General features: G+C 41.1%; 1 protein-coding gene and 1 long non-coding RNA gene across 2 annotated transcripts in view; one reads left to right on the top strand and one right to left on the bottom strand.

Annotated features, from left to right (window-relative positions):
- The window catches only part of ABCA12 (ATP binding cassette subfamily A member 12), a 127,766-nt gene that overhangs the window by 51,792 nt on the left and 52,198 nt on the right, over nucleotides 1-23,776 (bottom strand). Inside the window, exons 17-28 of the mRNA XM_081849115.1 lie at nucleotides 21,979-22,143; nucleotides 19,953-20,154; nucleotides 18,356-18,495; nucleotides 17,927-18,046; nucleotides 13,024-13,114; nucleotides 11,988-12,167; nucleotides 10,278-10,593; nucleotides 8,265-8,379; nucleotides 2,898-3,227; nucleotides 1,849-1,918; nucleotides 1,610-1,744; nucleotides 269-424 (exon numbers count right to left, since the gene is read on the bottom strand). Of these exons, the coding sequence (XP_081705241.1) occupies nucleotides 269-424; nucleotides 1,610-1,744; nucleotides 1,849-1,918; nucleotides 2,898-3,227; nucleotides 8,265-8,379; nucleotides 10,278-10,593; nucleotides 11,988-12,167; nucleotides 13,024-13,114; nucleotides 17,927-18,046; nucleotides 18,356-18,495; nucleotides 19,953-20,154; nucleotides 21,979-22,143 (2,020 nt within the window). The remainder of the gene's footprint in view (nucleotides 1-268; nucleotides 425-1,609; nucleotides 1,745-1,848; nucleotides 1,919-2,897; nucleotides 3,228-8,264; nucleotides 8,380-10,277; nucleotides 10,594-11,987; nucleotides 12,168-13,023; nucleotides 13,115-17,926; nucleotides 18,047-18,355; nucleotides 18,496-19,952; nucleotides 20,155-21,978; nucleotides 22,144-23,776) is intronic.
- Nucleotides 1-23,776, top strand: part of LOC309335518 — a 122,559-nt gene that overhangs the window by 84,983 nt on the left and 13,800 nt on the right. The window lies entirely within an intron of this gene.

Below are 23,776 nucleotides of genomic sequence, written 5' to 3'. Positions count from 1 at the left end.
TCAAGATTACTGCTCAGCTTTGATCTCTGGCAAATATCTATGTTACATTTCAGTACAAGGCTAATGGTTTGATTAAAGCGAGATCAGGCAAAGTGGCACCTCCAGATATTGTTGGACTACAGCTCCCATCATCCTTGACCATGCTGGCAGGGCTGATGGGAGTTGTAGTCCAAAAACATCTCAAGGGCATCTTGTTGGGCGCCCTGGTTTAAAGTAAGCGAATCTATGAAATAAATATTCACCACATCTAAAAACTTGGAGTACGTACATATCTTTTCAGGGAATGCTGGCTCTTTTCTCAAGAAGAAATTGGTGAAAAGAAAGTTTTTCCTCTTCTCACTCCACAAGGGGAAATAGCCATAGCGCTCTGCCCAGTAAGATGGAAGGAGTGGAAAATACCATGGGGCTGCAATACCATACTTGCCTGTTAAAAAAATGAGAGAAAGAGAGAGAGAGGCTGAGAAGTTGGGAAAAGTTACTCTATAGCATGTGACGGTCTGAATTAGGTTTACATGGTCTATACGACTGCAAGCCCAAAGAATGTGGTAGTGTGAGTTCAATGTGATTTCATCATTTCCCCCAGAGTATATTGCACTTGTGTGCTGTGCAACCTCTGATCAAGTGAATGTGTTGTTTTCTTCCCTAATTTCCCAGGATTATGTTAGTATCCTGAGGGTACCCAGACCACATGGATAGAGGGCCACAGGGCTCTATAAGGACAGTGGCTGCTTGCTGCTGCCCAGCGAGGGACTCACCTGCTGCTGAGGGCCTGAAGGGCCTCACCTGCCTCCTTCCATCCGGGCAGAGAGGGCTCCGTTTTTGTTTTTTAAATTGCTTTTTTATGTATGTCATTTTAAATTGCAACTGATATTAATGCTGTATTCTCAGTTTTAGATTTTATGATTTATGTGGAAGTTGTTTTCCATTTTGTTGTGTACTTTTTGATGTGTTTTATTTATTGCTTATGACTTTTGTTATGTTGGTAATTATGTAAACCTTGTCATGTTGTAAGCCGCCTTGAGCATTGTTTTAACTATGGAAAGGCGGCGTACAAATAAAATGATGATAATGATGCCACTATGCTGCCAAAATAATTACATTAAAACACACACATACATTCCTGAATTCATCTGCCTCTAGAAATAGAGTGGGAGAGCTCACCATAATTTGCATATGGAAAATTATGAGCGATACCCATTCTGGTTATGACATTTGTAAGTACTTTGTATGGCCATTTGTCATGCAAATACATCCTTCTGCACAGTCCCTAGAAGCAAAGAATGGTAGCATGTGCAATCATATAGGGCACATGTAATTTGTTAAACACTTGCAAATGTGCAAGGGAGAGGATGCCCTCATTAGGAATTATTATTATTATTATTATTATCATCATCAACAACAACAACAACAATACCCCACATATCTGGCTGGGTTGCCCCAACCAAAGAATGTCTTTGGTGGCTTCTCTGTGGTGAACAACACAGTGGGCTGCAGTCCATAATCTGTCCCATCTAACACAAACTTAATGGACAAATAATGCCCTTATGAGCACCCTAGTAATTGTGTGTGTTTGAGTGTGTGTGTGAAAATTCTTGCATGCACTACTTACCTGGAAAAACATTCCTAATGTACCAGCCCAGAATGAAATAAATAAAAGAATCTATCAGAATTAACCAGCACATCCAGCCAAAATTAGTCTCATCTCCAGACATAGGTGATTTATACATATTATCCCACTGCAGGCCTACAAAAGAGAAAAGATAAGATAAAGACAATTTCTACATTAGCCAATGAAACAGACTGCACCAGGGCTACCCAGAGAAGTGTCCACATAAGAAGAACCCTTACCAACGCCCTGTTCTTCATAGCGGGCAATGTACTGACTTGCATAGCTGAACGCGGTTGGAGACAGCAGGCTCTGGAAAAAGCAGGGGAGAAACAAACACACAAAACCCTACTGAAATATTTGCATACAAATATCCAGGTAAACATATGAAGACGATGCAGATTTCAGAGAAATATAAAATGTAAGTATAGATGTAAAATTATACCCCATGATTCAGATGAAAATGAAAGTATTTTTTAAAAAAACAAAAGAAGGGAGAGAGGGGGGAGATGAGAAAGAAAGCATTCCTGAGAGAATGAGCACAAAGAAGCCTTGGGGATCATTCTTATTATCCCCGTAGACTCTTCTTCCTACAAGGAGAGTAAGGAAATATCCATGCAGTTCACTCTATAAACTGGCTTTCTCTCTCTCTCTCTCTCTCACACACACACACATACACACACACACAGAGAGAGAGAGAGAGTGTGTGTGTTAGAGTTCTAGGGACCACTGACTGAGCATCATGACATCAGTGTGCTTTTTTGAATCCAGCATTGCACATCCAAACCAAATATTCTAGACATTTTGCCAGTTCTCATCTATTTTACCCTGTATTGGATAAGAGGAAACATAGAAGTGTTAACTAGGGCTGACCCAAGACATTTTGGCACCTGAGGCAGACCCCAAAATGGCGCCCCCCCTCCCACCAGGGAAGTAGAGATGAAGGAAGATCTACGTCAGGAATAAGAAGGAAGGGAGAAAAGCATTGGAATCTGCTGGGCCTGTGAACCCTGCTGCCTGAAGCAATTGGGCCTAATATTACACCACTGCTATTGTGTGGTTGAGAGACAAGCCAAAATGTGCATTTAAGTTGACCCCCCCCCACAAAAATTCTTTGGTAAATGACCCTTCCCCCAGCCTTCAGATGTCTTGAACTACAATTCCCACCATCCCCACCTAGCACTGCCCTGCTGGAGCGGATGGGAGTTGTAATCCAAAACTTATGTGGGCTCCAGGTTGACTAAGGCTGCCCCAGCACCTTCACGCATCTTAACACGGCTGAGAGGTTTACCAGCAGGCTCTTCACGGAAAAGCTGACGTGATTCTCAACGACAAGCAGGACGATGAATGGGAAAAAGGTCAAGATGTAGATGAGACAGCCCACCAAGGCAGCAATGTTGGTGTTGTTGAAGAAGACGCTGATGAGGTAGCACATGGCGATGATGGAGAAGCTGTAGTCCAGGAGGTACAGGAACAGTATCACAACATTTATTTTGGAAAGGACGTTCCCAACTTTGAGCATAACAATGAGAAACGTGGTAGTAATTAGGAGAAAGGTGGCACACTCAATGAACCAGGCGATGAAGTGACTGCTGGAATTGACACCCATCATCTTCATATACTATGGAGGGAGAAATAATAAAAGGATAGCCACTTAATTGAATTCAAACATGGATATTAGTTATTACTATTATTTATTATGAAAACAAATTTAGAAACCAGTTTCAAAGAGGTGCACAGGGTAAAAACAGACTAAAACACAGAAACACAAACTCAAAGAAAAATAAAATCAATTTAGCCAACTCTAAAGCAATAAAACCATTTAGACAAACACCAAAGAATTAAGTGCTGTCGTCTTCTAAAACAGGTAAAGGACCCCTGACAGTTAAGTCCAGTCGTGAACGACTCTGGGGTTGCAGTGCTCATCTCGCTTTATTGGCCGAGGGAAAATGCCGTTTATCTTCCTGCTGGAGCGGTACCTATTTATCTACTTGCACTTTGACATGCTTTCGAACTGCTAGGTTGGCAGGAGCTGGGACTGAGCAACAGGAGCTCACCCAGGTAAAAAAGGTAAAGGACCCCTGGACGGTTAAGTCCAGTCAAAGGCAACTATGGGGTTGTACTGCTCATCTTGCTTTCAGGCTGAGAGAGCCGGTGTTTGTCCACAGACAGTTTTCCAGGTCATGTGGCCAGCATGACTAAACCACTACTGGCGCACGGAGGACCGTGATGAGTGCCACAGCACATGGAAACGCCATTTACCTTCCCGCCACAGTGGTACCTATTTATCTTCCTGCACGAGTGTGCTTTCAAACTGCTAGGTTGGCAGGAGCTGGGACTGAGAAATGGGAGCTCACCCCATCGCGGGGATTTGAACCGCCAACCTTCCGATCGGCAAGCCCAAGAGGCTCAGTGGTTTAGACCACAGCGCCACCCGGATATTCTAATTATGTACTGTAGGCATAGTAAGATGGCCATTGTCTCTTCTTTTAAAATAGAAGGGGTGACTGGTGGTCTGCAGCATTAATTTCAGTTTTACAGTCTCTGAGAGGGACATGTCAGTCCTTACCAGGAATGCCCAAATTGTGCCCCACTAAACTGAATATCCACACCCTAATGAATTGTGAGAAATCAGATGCTTGAGGCCACTGATACCTCTCCAGTTCGTATTTCTGCAAACTCTGACTAACAGCAAAGTAGGTTTTGTTGTGTGTGTGTGTGTGTGTGTGTGTTTTAAAATTGGGTGTTGTAGAGGTTGCCTTACAAGGCCAGTGGGCTATGTGTGCATTGATAGGTTTACAAATGGCAATGGCCCAACCTATCAAGTGTGCTCCCAGTAGGGACTATTGACTGGTGCCAGGTCAGCAATAGCTCTGCCAGCTTCTTCCAACAAGTATTGTTTCCTGCACCATAATCTTTAATGTATTATGATCAAAAAGTTGGAATCTCTAACTTGCTAAGCTATGACAAAAAAAATAAAAATGAAATAAATAAACTAACACCATGGTGGAATTCAAACGGAGTGGCACTTACCTCCCAAATAGATAGGTTTCTCAAAAATACCAGCTATTCTAATATTTTAAATTGCCAATCTGCTGAACAAATCATGCACCCCACCCTAAAATTCACTTCATTTAACATTTCCAGGCTGTTTATTTGGAGTGAACATTTATAACTCAAGGATTAGGAGGTAGACTTCCTTTTACGACATCCTTGAATGCTACTGGTGCATGTGTGAAATATTTTGCTCCATTTGCCCCAAATATTTTGCCTGGTTATTTTTTTAACTCAGCATAAACAAGAATGTGTGGACCATTTCTTATGTTACATTGTTGAGCTGCTTTAACACAGCTTCTTCCCTGGCAAAAACGCAACACCAGAGGTGTGAGAAGATCACACTATAACTCCTCCTCATGCCTGCATTACCACATTTTGCAAGAGAGAGTTATTCTGGCATGGCCAAGACTCTCTGAAGCTAACCTCTGACAGAGCTACTCTGCCCTTTCCCTACAAATACTTTGAGGATTAGATACACAGATATAACTCTACAAAAGTTGAGACTCTCCACACTTGCTGCTGTTCTAATATTACACAAATGACATCAGAGCTGTTTCACAGTGGAACAAATTCCCTCAGAAGGTGGTGCCCTCTGCCTCATGCGAGGTTTTTAAGCAGAGTTTGGATGGCCACCTGTCATGGATGCTTTAGCTGAGATTCCTGCATTGCAGGGGGTTCGACTAGAGGACCCAAGATGATTCTGTGAAATAGTAGTATCTCTGTGGGGATCTGTTTGCTCAAAAACAATAATTTTCTTTGTTTAACCTGTGGAATCGATTGAATCGCTAATGAAAGTGCTAAAAGTCCCACTGAGTGTTAGGACAGCACACAGGAACACTTTTAGCAGAAATAGCCTCATATTTTAAATAAGTGTACACTAAATTGAGAGTAGTTGGTCTAAGGCAATAATTGATTCTGTGGAAGTGGATGCTGTACTTCACTGACTACCAAGACAAAGAATTACAAAGCCCTTTTGCTCCTCTGGTGGAAGTTCAGTTTGAAAACTAAATCAAGTTAAGAAGGGGAAAGATTTTCACATTGATCGCTATGCTGTCTCACAGGAAATCTAATCTTGCACATGCCTCACTTGAGATAATAACACATAAAACACCATGGTATGTAAGAGGCCAGGGAAGTAGAATCATGTCAGAAGAACCAATTATGAAAGAAATAATTTCTTAACAACTCGCTGATGTATCTAAACAAAATAGTGAACAGCTTCCAATCACTGATCTTACTAATGACCTTTCTTCTATAATCTATGGCTTTCTTTTAGAGGCCCATAACCCAAAGAAGCCCTTTGCTGTGTGCAAAAGTTCTTAAGAGCTCAGGAAGCTGCCTTACGAAAGGTCAGACCGTTTGCACATCGAGTTAAGCATGGCTGACACTGATTGGCAGTGGGTCTCCAGAGTTTCAGACAGGAGTCTTTCCCAGTCAGGCCTGGAAATGCCAGGGGTCAGAGTGGCTCAGAGTGTGACTGTGTGGCTGTACTGGGCTCAAAACGTCTGGGGTGCCAAAGCAGGCTCTGCCACCAGTACTCCACTGCACGGCGAGAGGTGTGGGGAGAGGTGTGCCAGATTTTGGCGGTGCACAGAGTGCCGCTGAAATCTGAGGTGCCAAGGTCCGTCTCTGCAGGGTTCGATCCTGAGACCTTCAGCATGCAAAGCAGGTGCTCTTCCATTGAGCAACAGACCCTGCCCAACTACATCCCACAGTTTTCCTCTTGATGTTTGTTCCCAATGGAACTTTTCCAGACAAATATTCCCTGTTGGAGTGCCAGGAAAGTGAGAATTATACTCCTGCACATATTTTGTCACACTGCACACTGATGAAATGGGGGCAGGGCTAATAATATGCATGATGCATAACTTGCACGCAGGACACATGGTCTTGACAGGGAAAGCTTCAAGTGCAGGTAACGAGAGAGCTGGACCATCAAGAAGGCTGATCGCCGAAGAATTGATGCTTTTGAATTATGGTGCTGGAGGAGACTCTGGAGAGTCCCATGGACTGTCTGCAAGAAGATCAAACCTCTCCATTCTGAAGGAAATCAGCCCTGAGTGCTCACTGGAAGGACAGATCCTGAAGCTGAGGCTCCAAGACTTTGGTCACCTCATGAGAAGAGAAGACTCCCTGGAAAAGACCCTGATGCTGGGAAAGATGGAGGGCACAAGGAGAAGGGGATGACAGAGGGTGAGATGGTTGGGCAGTGTTCTCGAAGCTACCAGCATGAGTTTGACCAAACTGCAGGAGGCAGTGGAAGACAGGCATGCCTGGCGTGCTCTGGTCCAGGGGGTCACGAAGAGTCGGACATGGCTAAACAACTAAACAACAACAACCTTAAGCATGGACTGCTGAAATGTGTACTATATGTGGAGCTACCCTGGAAGCTGTTTTGGAAGCTGCAGTTAGTGCTGAATGAGGTAGCTGAGCTCTTATTGGGGACTGCCTATTGCCAACAATTTACACCAATCGTGACAGAACTACACTGGGTGTCTATATGCTACCAAGCCCATTTCAGGGTGCTTGCATTGACTTATAAAGCCCTACATAACTTAGAGAGAGTGCCTCCTCCCACACAGATCTGCCTGGCTGTTGAGATCTACCAAGGAGGTTTGTCATTGTGGGCCCCAGCTTTGGAGCACCTCCCCTCTGTGCTGCAGCTCCTGCTCCCCCTTCTGATGTTGCCTATTTGCCTAGGCCTTTGCTGGATACCAGTGCCTGGATTCCTGTCATTTATTATTTTTCAAGTTGTCATTTATCTGTTTTAATTGTATCCTACCCTAGAATTGCGTTGTGGTGAAAGAAGGGTAAGAAATATTTCAAAGAACAAATAATGTTAAATATGCATAATTAGGAGTAAGAACAGAAGGATCTGCTTCTGCTTTCTTGGTTTCTCATTTTTCCAATCTTAAATTGAGTTCTCCACATTTTGCATCAATTTATAAATGAAATTGTAAAAATCTTCCTGAAAATCCATCAACATTGAATACAAACGCATTTTATATGCAGTTTTGACTAATGTACACAATTTTGCAAGCAATGTCCCCCAATGCAAGGAGTTTTCACTAATATATTCATTTTTATGTATACTTTTCCTGAATATATGCATATTTTCAAACATTAGTTGGAGAACTGCACCGCAAAGTGCAAATTCAATAGCTTCAGCTTTCACTGGGAAAAGGAACTGAATTTCTCCTGCATCCCTACACAGGAGTGATAAACAACATAGGAGCACCACAAAGAAGACTGGAATGTCTTCAAGATCAACTTCAACTGCTAGGCCCCTCTACATTCTTGGAGAACTAGCGCTGTTAGCTTTTAAAGGTGCAAGTCTTGTTGGTAGTCTATCTCTCATTCTGAAAAATGAACTCTGAGACCTGCCTTCTCAGGTCTTATCCAGAAGCAATTTCCACTGAATTTGCTTGTATGAATTGTTTTGGAGAGGAGCTCAGGGCATAGCTTTCATAAGTGGTTTCTCTGTCAGTCTCTGTGAATAAGTTAACAGGGAACCCTATAGACTGGATTTCTTCCACCCAGGTACTCAGACTCTGTCAGATACAGCCGCAGGGTGTGGTGAATACTCAAAACTTCAGACTACCTCGTAAAGCCTCAGGTCTTTTTCTTCAACGAGTTTCTTCACAAAGGCTGCAATGTAAAGTATCCAAGCAGCCATCAACATGAATGGAAGGGAGTAAGTCACACTGGTTAGGAACCTGTAAAAAGAAAAGCAATTATTTAGCTGCAAAGGCAAAGTATGTTGGATTAGGGAGGGATAACTAACATGACTTTCAACATAAAAGCCTTTGTGTTTTTCTCTGAAACTTGGACCATAGTTAAAAAACATTTGGCTCATTCTAGGAAGTGGTAACTACATTCAATGAAATAATTTTTGCTATTACAAAAACCTACAGCTACTGGTTTGTGGCTCTCAGAGTCCCTACACTGAGCCATGTTTTGTGCCCCACCCTTCCTTGACTGATACTTAATATTCCTCTGTATAAACCTATGTAGGGATAAAGGTGTAAGGGCTCTTATACCTTTGCAAAACTCTATGAAGTTAGAGACTGGAAGTAGTTTCAATTTTCCACCTCAAAACAAAGCATACTATGTTTTGCCATGTTTTGCAGAAATATCACTTGACGCTGTGATCTTCTCAGGAGATGAATACGAAAGCAGCAATAACATCTATGCCAGACAAGTCCTGTCCTAGTCATGTTCACTCAGACTTATATCCTACTGTATTCAATATGGCTTGTTCCCTAGCAATTTCCTGTGTATACAGGACTGCAAACTTAGATTTACTTCTGAGTAAACATGCATAGGTTTAATTTGTAAACTGAATCATATTTACGTGGAACTAAGTCCCACTGAAAATGATTATTTTTGCAATCATTTATTGATAGAGCATACATGGTATGAATTTGGTATGGATCCACTTGTATTCTGAGTTTACTTACACAAAACACTTGGATCAAAGACAATTTACCATTAGCAATGCCTAAAACAGTGATAGTGAGAAATCAAACCTTACCATGGCTATCATTAAATAATTTAAGAAGGGGAGATTCCTATCTGAGAAGTAAAAATTACTTAATTCTTAATGTTAAGATACAGGCAACCAGATGTTGCAGGATTCCACAACAATGGGTGGGTGGGTGTGGGTAGGGAGGGAGGGAGATGGGTAGAGGTTGGCATAAAAGAAAAGGAACATAGTTTTTCAGGGTTTCGCATATTGTTAGGGCAGCCTATGAAGGCATAAATGAAGCTTGGGTACATTCAGATGTAACACTCTCCATGAGTTGGATCAAAGCACAGACAGACATTATATCCAAACTATCAAACTGTGATTTGAATGAGCCATCCAAATCAGGATTGCTGTTTGGTTTGGAGGTCTTGCTTGATCCCTTTGCCAGTTGTCACATTATGGTGATTTTATCTGACCAGGAAGTGTTTTAGCAAAGAAGCCTGATACAACTGCTGAGGTTGTGAGTGACCATATTTCTGTCCCACTATAATGTTTATTTATTTATAAAAAATATTTATATAACACTATATCATAATACCATATCTATATACCATTAAAAAAAACCCTCATAAAAATGTATACTCAGAGATCATCTGCTATTGAGGAAAGATGTTTTCCTTATTGTCTGCATCAACTTGGTGGCACAGAACAGTTTCCAGCAGGTTTTTGAAGGTTAAAACAGAAAGCACCTCCCTAATCTCTGTTGCATAACATTCCTCTGGGCTGATGATACCAAAGACTCAATTTAATGTTGCCAATGATGTCCCTGCAGATGATCTCAGTGACTGAGCTAGGAGATAACAGTTCAGGCAGTCCCTCGGGTACCCTGGACCTAAGTTCTTGAGGGCTTTGTAAATTGGTGCAAGGTCCTTGAAGGTGGCCCAGTAGTAGGTGGGGAGCCTGTGCAGATGTTTTAACAGTGGTGTCACATGTTGGTAGCTTTGTGCCCCCACCCAGGACCCCCATTCTGCACCAGGTGGAGCTTCCAGACTAGGCCCAAGGGCAGCCCCACAGAGAGTATACTGCTGTAAATGCTCTACCATTTATTAAACACTCTGCTTATCGAGGTTTAGTCAGCAGACTTACATGTCTTTGTTGTAGCAGGGGTAGGGGGTAGCCTGAACTTGTACTGCGATTTCTTCTGCGGTTTTCCCTGTCTGCAATTCAATGATTGCTCTGTCAATGCTATCCTGGATGTAGATAAATGCTCGGCTGTAGATCTGACTTTGCGAGGCTGAGTTATGTGGACCCACCGTCCAGATTTTCTCTCGTATTCTTCTGGTTGTTTGGGAAATCTTGCTGCTCATTCGGATGGTATAGTTGACTAGCGGTGGAAAGGAAAGGCTGCCAGGAATTTCTGTCTCCTCCCTCTCTCTGTCTGAGAATGGCTTGAAAATGATACCTTTTAAAAGAGAAAGAGAGAGAAATGCATTTCACTGCAGCAGGGCTAAGGGGGGTTCATGTCAGTAGGTTCCTTACTGGGGTGGGGGCCATCAGCAAGTTGACCCTTGACACTAGCCTTGAACTCTGGGATTCAAACTCAGAGGCCTATAGACAGGGATCAGAAGTTGTGTCTTTCGATTAACCAATCCTGTTAAATATGTTTCTCAGTTCCTTATCACCTTGTTTCTATATGTGCTACAAGACAAAAGAAAGAACTCCAACTGAAGAGAGAGAAAATGTTTTGTCATATAGAAAATTGATAATGGAATTTGGAGATTATATTTAATGAAAGAATTGATGCAACAGATTTGTGTAGTCATAAGTAATTCTTGTAGCTCGATAGTTTCATTTCATTTCTTATGGTAATAATGATCCCTCAATACTCAACACAACATTATTCAACACAACATAAATTGTTCTGGCATGATCTTATCAGTATGTAATACTGATATTCTATCTCTTTTTATCTGGTAAATGCCACTAATGTATCAGATGCTATATTGATTCTGTAGTTCTTAATTGACAATGCAAACTTCTTTTGTGTGTTCAACTTCAACTGTTTTGCTTTGTTTAACTTGTAACATTACAAAATTATCAAAGAATAAATAGCTAAGAAATAAAAAGCAGTTACTGCAAACTTAAAAAATTGCTCTAGACTAGGGAAAGGTGGGTGAATTGGCAGAAGAGGCTTCCCCTGGGTTTGATGCTCAAAAGAAGTCTGTACATCTGCCAAAAACAGGCTGAGTACAATTGCCTGGCCTTCTCACGGTTCCAGCTGTGTACACCCTTTATTTTGCTTGTGATCTCAAGCATGCTTTAATAAAATGAACAGGCATTAATATAATGTCTACTGCTATGATTCTCAATTTGCAAAGCAGAGCATCTTAAGGATGTTAAGTTAGTATACAATAAAAACACAGGTATATCATCAGATTTGGGGATAGCTGAATTGAGAATTGATATGGCACTGCTGCCCATGTGCCCACTGGAGGGAAAAGGTGGGAAGAGAAATAAACTAAAAATTGAAGTGAGCTATACATCCGATTCACACCTGGCCACTGCAATCCCTGCTGATTCTCGCAACAGACCTTGCTTACAGATAAACTCAGTGCATTATGCACTTTCTTCCTAGGCTGCTTGTTTGTTTTAAAAGTTATTCCCGAATGATGCTGGAACACATGCAACTGGGGATCAGCTTTGATTTGTCAAGTAATGTATTTCAAAACACCGATGTAACAGACCAGAATGAATCATCTCAGCCCAAAGATCCACATTTTAACACCTCATCTTGAATTTTGGTTGAAAACTATTTCATTTCAGTAAAGAAATCCAAATTCAGACGACAATACTCACTTGCAAGAAGTTCATTCTTCAAAAAGAAATCTTTTGCCACCATTTCCAGCTCCTCTACAGTCTTGAATGGACGGATACGATCAAACAACACACATGAGGAGATATTTACTGAAAGTCCTGCTAAGACGCTAAGCTGGTTTATGATGTCAGCATTATTCTGTAGTTCCCAACGTATATCATCTGGGGGTGGGGTGGGGAAATGAAGCAAGAGAACCATAATCAGTGGTGGACTTTGAGCTCTCAAATTTCAGCAGCACCCTGTGCGAGACAAACCACCCCCCCCCCCAGCCTCTCACAATGTATTCTACAGCATTGTTTTGGCAAGCCCTGCAGGATGGCACCCAGGATGACCACACCAGTTGCACCAACCTAAAACCACCTCTGCCATAATCTATTCTCCTGTGGAAGACACAAGAAAACCTAAAAATTAGCAGAAGTTACTTTTAGTAGTTTCTGTTCACAGATTCATAAAGCTGAAAAAGATCTAATGATTGCCTCGTTCTCTCTGAAAGGGGTAAACTTGTATCTGGCCTAGACCACTTTAGACTATAGATGAGGGCTGAATGACCAAATACTCTTCCATACAAAAAGCAAATCCCTTCACAAATAAAACCACACATTAGGGTTCTTCCCATTTTGGGTGTCTCCAGACAGTTAATATTGTGTGGAAGTGAAGAGATTCAAGTGCATACCAGAACTTTAGATTTGCATGATTAAAGTGGGTTACAGGGCTCTGTTACCCCTGAGCAACAATCCCAGTTCACACAAGAACCTGATGTTTTGCAGTTTGGGAAGCAACAGGGAAGTGTGGGGTGTTCTGTCCACCCCACAAAATGTAGTCCCTTTCAGTGGGTACTGTGTCAACTTGTATGCGGCCCACAAAATAGGTGTCTCCACAGGGTACTACAAGTAATACACACTTATGTTTTCCTATAGAAATCAGCGGCAACCACCCACTTGTGTGATACAAGTAAAGGTGTATATTCAGGAACATCTCTAGTACTGTTAGCATGCATGGCTGTGTGCAACAACTTACCCAGCTCATCAATTTGGTTTAGAAGGTCATCAGCATCTAGTTTCACCATGAGTTTGATGAACACTTGCACAAAGGGATTATGCAGTGCATTCTACGAAATAATGGAATGAGAGCTTGGTTAAACAAAGTATATTCAACCACTTTTCAAAATTAGAACCACAGTTGTCAAAAGGAGGAAATGAGTCCCCTGTGAAGAAGGTATGGTCAGTTCCCAGAGAAGACACAAGCTTTTCCTCTTTCAGTGGCTGGCTTCTTGTGTCATGTAGGCCAGGCCCAGGAACTGAACCTCAAGCTTTCCATTTGTAGAAGAAAAAGGGCTGGACTGGAACCAAGCCATGGAACACACCAGGATTAGCACAATTTTGCCATGATAATTATTTACCAAGGCTGAGCATGTAGTGGGTTTTAGCAAACTGTTCCCCAATATCCAAAGATGACTGTCAAACCCAAAACTCCCTATATCTACATTTCTGGCATGCCCTTCCCTTCGCTCCTATTAATCTGCCCATCCCAAAACTATGCATCTAGTTTCTGTATGTCATGTAACTGTTGCTAACTCAGTTTAAAGGAAGGGAGGAATGCTTCTGAACTTATGTGCCTCACATTGTCTGAATGATGGCCTGTTTTTGTTAATCAAAGTTCTCCAGGTGAGCTTATCAGTCTTCCTAGTTTCACTCAAAACAATATAGAGGAGGGTGAGGTAATCCATAGGGGAGAAAAGAGTCACAGTGGAAGAAATATGTAACACTACAGCTCAATCCTCTTTTTTTAATCTTTTTTTTTAACTGTAAATCTAAACTTGGTCTGAGTACTAAGCAAATTTGGCCTCAGAGTAATGGCAAAAATTATCCTTCTGCAAGAGAGCAGTTTTATTAATAGCTAGGGATGTCGGAGAGTTTTGCTATGGGCAGATGCAGATATGGAAAGTTCTTGTTCCCAATATTCAGGGATGGAATTCCTTGAAGTGAATGCAACCCACATTCACACTGGCATCTATTTTATTTTCTTCAGTATCCAGGTTTGACATAATTAATGTAATTTTTTTACATGTCACTTCACCTGATGTTCCACAATGCTCTTATCATGAAGCTCAATAAATGTTTAGAACCCTGTGGGGAGATGGCTAATTCATGGGCCATTACCTGCTTTATTTACTTTGAAAGAGAATTAACAGGAAAGTGGGGCTGATGGAGGCAAGGTATAAGAAAGTCACCGATGTACACAGGTGTTGCTTTTCTTTTTTTATTTCTGAAGTGTTGTTTGTTGCCTAAGGCAGCCCATATGCACTAAGACTGCAAACCTGAGAAGTAAATCCCATTTAATTCAGTGATGCTTACTCTCAGGTAAATAGAGTTAGGGATTCAGCCTTGATCTGCTTCATATTGTGAATTTTAGAAGTCAATGGAATGCAAAAATGTTTTTTTCATATGTAAATAAATGATCTCTCTTATTACCTGTGGTTTTATATTTCTTCCTCTGTTAAAGTCCTAGCCTCTTTGTCAAAGTGGGGAGAACCATCTGGATTTTTGACCACTATAAAAATGCCCTTAAAGGTAAACTTCAGTTAGGTTTCTGACTACATCACGGACTCAATAGCAGTAGCTCCTCGCTGCCCTCCACAGGCAAAGGGGAGGTTCAGGCAGTGGATAGTCAGGATTTTTGAGGCAAAAAACCTGGCAATGTTCCCCAGTGGAGTCTGGGGAACTCCCTGCATCCCACTGCGCCGCTCAAGCCCATGTCTGCCAACTTGAAAGGCAGAGCGGGTGCCACCTGGGAGTGTGTCCTTGCCATGGAGGAGCCTCCGTCTCCGGCGTGATTTGTAGTTGGTTCCTCCACAGTTTGGTTAATTGGCATTAATCAAGAGGCGCTCCTGGACCAACATATGCTAATGGGCTGCAATCAGTCAGCTGCTGAAAGGACTGTGCTTGGCTCTTTGAAGGTGTCTGAATGTTTTCTTTGAAGCTCGAGAATCCTGATAACAGCCAGGAAAGGAAGGGGGAGGACAAGGTGCTTGGTGCTTTCTTATGGTTTTCAAATGATCTCATTTTTTCCTGCCCCCCCCCCCCGCATAATGAAAAGGATGTGTGTAGCTACTGCTATGTTATTCTGTTTGTTACTTCAGAAAAGAGGGGGGAGGCTTTTGATTTATTGTCAACAAGGAATTTAACAAGGGTTTACTAAGCCCTCCCCCCTCGACTGAGGCTGAATGGACTTTATTTAAAATTATTCCTGAACTGCTGTTGGAGGAATGCAGTAGGGAGAGAATGAAATGCTGCTAAACAGATCTGGCAAAGAGACTGAATTTGAGAAACTGTGTGCCGAGGAAGAACTCCAGAGCAGAATTTTAATGGCAGAGTTTGGATATGCATTCCGTGAGTTATTTATGGCTGCAGCTCATATGCTAGTTGGTAAACAACGGGAAAAATGAAATTTGACCTTGTACCATCCAGATAAACACTGCAAAGAACTGAACAATGGAAAATAGTAATTAACTCTCCCAGCACACCAGGTCTGGAACAACAATGTATATGAAGGACTACACACGTGAAATGGATTACTTATTTACAAGATGTAACGGAGGTGCTGGTTGTAAGGTGAAAAAAGCGGCCCAGCTGGAAGAATGGTTTAACGGCAAGTGAAGGATGTCAACTGGACTCAAAATAAGAAATGATGTGGCAATGTGAGGAAATGATGATCATGATCATAAGTTTGGAACAGGAGCGGAATACCTGATTTTAAGAAATTGAATTAAATTAATTTGGTTTGATTTGTAATAATTTGGAAAATTAATAAAAGTAATTTGGAAAAAAGGAAATTTAAATTAAAGTTCCTTTACTTTTTTCCCCTTGAAATTTTCTTGACTTGTAACTCAACTGCCTACCTCTGTTAACTGAGTGATGGAAGCAATATAGGATGGCAAGTTTATACTGAGTTGTGAAATCAAGGCAGTGAAAGAGGCTACAATCTTAACCTCACTTACCAGAAGGTAAGCCCCACTAAATTCAGTATGACTAACTTCTAAGTAGGCATGGTTAGGTTTGCATTTACAGATGGTTTTGTAATGGTCCATTAGCCAGTTCACTAACATTGTCTTTAAGGTGGCACAAGGATATTTGTTGTTTATCAAACTTTGAAAGGGAACATGCAGGAGAGACAATGGATTTGTAAATATAGCACAGCAGCATATATCATGACAGATTGAAAACAAAACCACAGCACACAGTGGAGCAGATAGTACTGTATCAGGCATAAGCGGAAGGGCAGCAGAACAAAACCAGCTCACTTTATAGCACTTTATGAGCGCTACTAATTTTGTTTATCCCTATTTATAGCCTTGATATGCATGTTTCATATGAAGCTTTCAAATGGGCTTACTTGAGAGAAAAACAAGCCACCATTAAGACATCATGAGATGCATGATTTTTTCTAGCATCCAGATTTTATTTCCATGTTACAAAAAATAAAATACCCCTAAGGTTTCCCTCAAGCCTTGCTATACTGACTGTGTTATACTGAATTTGACTGCTTACATGAGTTAATAAGTTCCTGTGTTATAGCTAGCTCTGTCAGATACATTGTCTTGAATTTCACATGCTACCATGAGTTAATAAAGACATCATTTGACAGAAGACAGCTGCAACTTCATAGTAAAAAGAAAATGATTGTTGCCATAGGACTCAGTGCCAGAGGGGAGTTTTAGCACTGATTTATGAAGAAGGTCTGAATTTTGTAGCTTGAATTCAAATATTTCAACTCATTATGCTACAGAGCCATTTTGATCCTCCTGACTCAAACAGGTTTTCTTAGATAATAGAGCAGGTACCAGCCTGTCAGCACACAGGTATCTCTACAATTTAGGGAAAGGCTCAAAGATATTAATTTAATCATGAAAAAAAGTATTTTAAACTTTTCAGACCGCATACTTTCCCATAAAACAAAGTTGCTCCAAGGGGGCATACAAGACCTCAAAACACATTGTAACAATGATATAACTTTTTTAAAAAACTAAGCAGCTTAATTAAAATACCATAAAGATACAGACAGGTGAATTTGCACTTAAAAATTAGACAGGGAACTAGCTCTGTCAGCCGTTTGATCAGTTAACCTTCCCTTGCAAAAGGCCCAAAAGCTATGTCTACCTTCCTCATTAGAAAAACCCATGTGATGGGCCAGATGGTCAAAAGTACCGCAGCCTCAGCACCACTGGAGAAAGCTCCACCAACTCCCGCCCCCAAGCAGAGAGAGAGAGAGAGCAAGCGCTCCCTACCCCCAAATTGCAAGAAGGTACATGTGAGAGGAGACAGTTAATAGGAAGTATGCAACTATAGCTGAGCCAAAATACCTTTGGCATTTTGTTGAGAAATTAGCAGTGGTTGGCCCATAAAGCCTGAGTTTGGGGGAGACAACTTTAGATAGCCAGATGACAGGAGATGGAGACTCCATTTCATAATGTGAAATCATTATGTCGTCTCTGGTTTCTTGCTTCTGATTAAAACCTTTCACACACCCACTCATTCACTTGCTGCAAGGCCCTTTCTCCATTCATGATACATGTGAAAATGGTTGCAATGCTGACAGCAAGGCTGATGCATCATTCATCATGGACAGAAGTCTGGCGCATGAAAGTTTTTCAGGCCTGGGCATGTAGGCAATGCTCCCCTTTCTATGAGAGAAGGAAACACTTCTCATCTTCCACACACATTTTAGAGTAAGCAGCAGCAGAGGGGACCTTATTTTATGAATCAGGGAGCACCGAGGTAAGGTCAACTTTGCTGGAATCCTATGCTATGAGATGTTAAGCATAATTATTAATCCAGACGTACAAATCAACTAGCACAAAAACCATAACAAGACAAAATCAACACTCGATCAGTTAAGGAGATAGGGAGTAAACGTTTCATACCTTTGCTATTGGAATAGTTTCCTTTAACATATTCAATGAGCTCATCAGCAATGGTGAATTGTCCAGCCACTCCTGGGATTTTTGTGTTAATTCAGCCATCAGTTTCAATGTTGCATTAGACTAAGAGAATTTAGGTGAGAGAACAAAAAATATATAGGCAAAGAAAAATGCATATCTAGTCAATCAAGTGAATTACAGTGCTTTTATGCCTTGGTTTGCTCCCCAGTCTCACACTGGTTAATAGTAATTTCTAGCTATTTTTACAAAACTTCTTCCCAACTAAGTCACATATTCTGAAGGCAAATTAACATTAGGAATTCCATATGTTCCCAAGTCACTGGAGAAGCAATCTCCTAATTGGTATCTACTGCAAGTACCAAGTGTTTTCTAATCACCAAGAACTATTGATTTTATTGAGCGTGGTGTTACCTTCTCCATGATTGCTCTTGTTTCAGGGGTGTCTGGTGTATACAGAATCCTCCCAAACAGCATGGGCTTTAAGAAAGTCCAAATTAAAGCCCCTGTAGGTGTTTTCACCAAGTCCAAAAAGATTGATGTGCAGAATGATGCTAGAAAAAGAGAGAGTCGGTGTGAGAATTAACACATATAACACAGATGCACAGTCTGGATGCAGATATTGATGCTTGCCAGATGAGAGCAGATGCTTGAAGAATCCCTTGAAAGCCCTGTCTTCACATCCTGATGTGATGCCTTTTGACAAAGCTAATCCTCCCCAAAGATCTCCCATAGCTGAACTCAGCTAACAAGGTTCTTATTGTTCTAGCAAAAACCTCTTCTGTTTAAGGTTAAATGGAGCTTTTGGAGCTCAGAGGAGCGAGTGCCAGTACAGATGGAAAAACAACTCCTCAAAATAAAAGCAGTGACCTTTCTGAATACTAAAGCCAAACTCATTGGGGACTTTAGATTTGGCAATGTATTAAAGCCACTTCAACTGCTGTCTGCATTGCTTCACTTTTCAGACAGAAACTTTTCTTGCACCAAGAAAATGCAAACCTTGCATTTCTTTGTAAAGTGTCTGCTGAAAGCTCAGCAATTCCAGCAGCAAAGTCAGTTTTCCCATTTTTGAAATAGGTCACCATAACTACATACAAACATGTATTGCAGAATTTGATCTCATTGAGACCGGAGCTCCCTTATGAACATATGGTGCTGTCATACTGAGTCCATTCTGACTCGTATTGTCATTGGACCAATGGTCTGACTGGCACCAGGTCTCAAGATTAGGTCTTTCCTGCCCCCTGAAATCCTTTATAACTGGATTGAATCTGGTCCTTATGCAAAATACACCCTTGGCCACTCTGCCCTCCCCTCTTATGATCATCCTCCTACTCAGTTGATATAAAAGCACAGAATCCTGCTCATATAAGTGCTTTTCTAACTCTAGAAATATGACTTTTAATTACCCTTACTAATAAGCCATGAAGTTAGAATGAAAGCAGATCTTTAAGGTTTTGAAAGCAGATTTCTATTCTACCTGGTGAGACAGATGGGAGGACAAAAGAAAGCTATTCTTGGACCAGTTCCTATGCAACTTCAATAGTGTTCACAGAGAGTATCTTATTGGATTATGATTGTGTGTGTGTTTAGATTTCATTGACCTCTAACTAATTTATAAGGGAATAAGGTTGATCAGTGGTTGAAAGAGCGAAAGGGGAAATGTCTAAAATATTTAGGACATCTTTATTTGCCTGTTTCCTCATATCAAGAAATGTAAATGGCATAAATACGAACATAAACATGACCATGATCTTGCAGAGGTTCATGGGATTTTGATAAGGAGGCTATTTGTGGACTTTTAAAAAACATATTGGACAATTCTGAAGAAATAAACAAATGCAGTTTTGCACATTCCTAATTGTGCTTATGTTCTCCTGAAAGCAATGAGCTGAAATCTTAATTCCCAATTAAGACTTGTTACAACTTGCTCCCACCCAACAATTTTTGTTGGGTTGTACCCAGCAGGTTTTACAAGAGGCTTCAGATACCAATAGTATTAACAACTCACTGGTGTTCTGTGGGATGCCATATTTATTCATAATATGTTGCATTTGCTCATCTTGTACAGAAGAATAGTGAACATTCTGCTCTTCAAAATCTGGAAGCAGAGACTCAAAGAACAAAGGAGTGATTTCCTCATTGCAGAGAGCTTTCGAAATGATTTTAAATGTCCCTCTGTTCATTGTTAAGTTGCTCGCCTGAGACAATGCCTGTGGAAGCAAACAGAAGGCATGTTGATGGACAGAATAAATTTTGGCAAATGAGATAATGGTAGCATTCAAATTTATATATGGCATAACATTTATGTGGCAACATATAACATTGGCAGCCAAAATGGGACTAGGATGGTTAGTGTTGTGTCTGGGTGTCACGCAGAGCCAGCCCAAGACTTTTTGGCACCTGAGATGAACCACAAAGTGGTACCCATGTCCCGCTACCCCACCAGGGCACAAGGAGTGAGTGGACAAGAGAAATTGGGACTGCATCTCTTTCTTTTTTCCTACAGTAGTTGTAATTTGTTGCAGGAAGCAGGCAGCTGCTGTGATGGCAGCTGTCCACCATTCTGTATCTACCACAGTGCCCTGGACATGACATCATTCCGGGACATTGTGAGAGTGAAATGGCAGTCACAGTTTTTTAAAATGGCCTTCCTTTGGGGATGGGCAGGAAAAAGAAAAATCTCAGAATTTTATAGAAAAAGAAATTTCTTCTTTCTATACCACTTTTCATTAAGAAAAATCTCAAGGTGGCTCACAATAAAACATCATTTAGAATTCATTAAAATATAGTGCAAATCAGTGGAAACCATGTTAAGTTGGTGGAAATAGCCAGTGAAAGCCTGGCAGAATAGCTAAGTTTTGATCAGCCCTGAAAGCAAAGCACAGTTGGCACCTGCTCTATCTCACAGAGGAGATGCTCTATCTCACAGAGGAGATGGGGTCACAACAGAAAAGCCCCCCTCCTAGTCACAACAAGATGGATATCAGTACTGCTTTCAGATGTCTTCTAAAAGTCGGGTAGTTGTCTATTTCCTTGACATCTGGTGGGAGGGCGTTCCACAGGGCGGGTACCACTACCGAGAAGGCCCTCTGTCTGGTTCTCTGTAACATCACTTCTTGCAGTGAGGGACCCACCAGAAGGCCCTCAGCGCTGGACTTCAGTGTCTGGGCTGAATGATGGGGGTGCAGATGCTCCTTCAGGTCTACTGGGCCAAGGCCGTTTAGGGCTTTAAAGGTCAGCACCAACACTTTGAACTGTTCTCGGAAACATACTGGCAGCCAATGTAGGTCTTTCAAGACCAGTGTTATATGGTCTCGGCAGCCGCTCCCAGTCACCAGTCTAGCTGCCACATTCTGGTGGCAGAATGGTTATGTATTTAAATACATAAATGCTTATGTATTTTTATTTGATTAATGTTAAAGCCAGTTCCCAAAAAAATATTATTGCCAGGTGGGGTAAATCTATTTTAAATAACTACCTAAACAAATCAATATAATGAATAAAATAACAACAACAGTAAAATCTTGCACATACTTTAGTGCTAAATACAGTCCAGAAAGACCTGATATACAACTGTCCACCTTCATTATGGCTCCTACTGTCCTACCTGGAATTCTTCCCCCCAAATAGACCATAAAACAACAAAAAGAGTTTTGTGGCACCTTGTGACCAGTAAATTTATTATGGCATAAGCTTTTGTGGACTACAGTAACTGCATCAGATGCATAAAATGTATTCAGGGTAAAACACTGTTATGCATCTAAAGAAGTATGCTGTAGCAGAAATCAAACCTTACGCTGTAATAAATCCGTTTGTCTTTAAGGTGCCACAAGGCTATTGTTTTGGCTGCAGCAAACTAACATGGTTTCCCTTTCTGGAAAACATATGATTTGGTATTTATACACATATGTTTTATTGATCTTTAGTTATGTTTGCTAACATTCCTGGAAACTCTACCAGTAACTAGTTTTCACAACAGTATTTATTATTTAGAAGGAATTTTTGTCTTTTGCCTATTGAAAAAGAAAACCAACCTTGGACAGTGGTACATTTCTTGACTGACGTAGTTTTTTAAGTGAATGAATTGCATCTAGGAGCGGATGGACATCTGATGCAACCTGTTCCTTGATGTGATCCAAATCCTTGAGAAGAGCCAGCACTTTATCTAAAGAAGTTTGAAGTTCCATTGGGAAAAGCACCTAGAATAGCAAAGAGAAAGGAACATCATAACCAAAACTAAGCATGTGAGGTACAAAATCAAAACAGAGAACTTCTAGATCCTAATGATCCCAATGGGAGCATTGAGCACATGCTTTTAAACCTCTCCTGCTGAAATAAATAGGACTTAAAACTGCTTAACTTTGGCTGAATTGCAGTTGTATTCATTAGTAAAAATATATGCTTTGAATGCATTATAAACATGCAACACCTGATGGCGCCAAAGAACAAATAAATTTTCCATGTGATATTTACATAGCGTTTTTTTCTTTTGTTATAACTGTTTAATTTCTGACTTATTTTTTCCTGTGTGTGGATCCACCCCAAATATGTTAGCATTTCCTAGGTCTGTAAAATAATCAACACTGGCTCAGTGTTGAACTTGTATAATTCAGTACGAAGGAAAGTATTCAAAACAGGCATGATTTGCCAAGATCCTGCCCCAAACATCTTTTCATTCTTTATGGATAAAGCATATTGATTGAACAACATAGACCTGCAAGTAAAACACAGTTCCTACAGTGCTACATTCTTGAGGAAACCCACACCAGCCCTACTTGGTACCTTTTCACCATGCATGGACCACCGAATAGATTATCAACACTGGCAAGGAGAAGATGAGGAAGAAGACACCAAAGTCCAGATACAGCATGCAATTTGTTCTGCTGCATTTGAAAATCACTTTATTTTTTTTTGTTAGTCATGGGATGGGGGGAGGGGGCAATAAGGCAAGCCTGCTCTTCAGATCTTTGTGGGATTACAGTAAAAGCATCTAGAGGACTGGTTAAGCATGTTAAACTGAACATGCATAGAAAATTTCCTGCAATGAGAAACCCTGATAAGACAATCAAACAGGTTCCATCAAATACTCTTCAAAACCCTCTTCAGCGCTTAACAGAAAGATCTGAAGAGCAGCCTGCACATCTGGGGACATGGGAAGTGGGGCGTGGGAGCCTGCCCCCTGCTTCCACTTACTGCAAGTTCAGGCAAATGACTGAACATGGCTGTTTTATCATTTAGATTTTGCCTAGAATGGCTTTTAGGCAACTTAAGACAAAAGACAGGGAGTGGCCTTTTTTATTATCCCAGCTGAAAAGAAGTTTTTTAAAAATCAGATTTTTTCTTTAGGTTTAAGCGAGGCAGTGCAATTTTGAAGATGTATCGTTTAAATGTGTTTTTGTAAAACCAGAGAGAAGGGGAAAGTGGCTGCACGCTAAGAGCTTTGGACAGCGAAATACATTTTTCAAAGCCACATTTGCTGTAGACTGCTGTGGATTTTAACCTACCCCAACTGCGACTTATTGTTCCTATTAATAATTTCAAGGCCATTTAAGTCTTGCAAGACGACCATTTGCACTTTCCTGCAGAATATAATAGCATACACAATAGGGGGAGAGTCAAAATAACAGGAGCCTCTTGCCAGAAACCTGATCTTCTCCCTGTCATCCTAAATGCTGTCTCTTTGCTACTCCAAAATAAACCACTGGTATAACTTGAAAAAGAAACTGTGGGTGCTTGCATTGGCGTAGCCCTGCACCCTATGTACATCTTGTGGTTACCAGCACAGCAAGGTGCCATCCTCTGTCCCCACCAGGCAAAACTAAGACCTCTCTC

This window comes from Podarcis erhardii, assembly GCF_964252035.2.
Source record: "Podarcis erhardii genome assembly, chromosome: 1".
NCBI classification, from domain to species: domain Eukaryota; kingdom Metazoa; phylum Chordata; class Lepidosauria; order Squamata; family Lacertidae; genus Podarcis; species Podarcis erhardii.
This window is presented reverse-complemented; position numbering and strand designations above follow the sequence as displayed.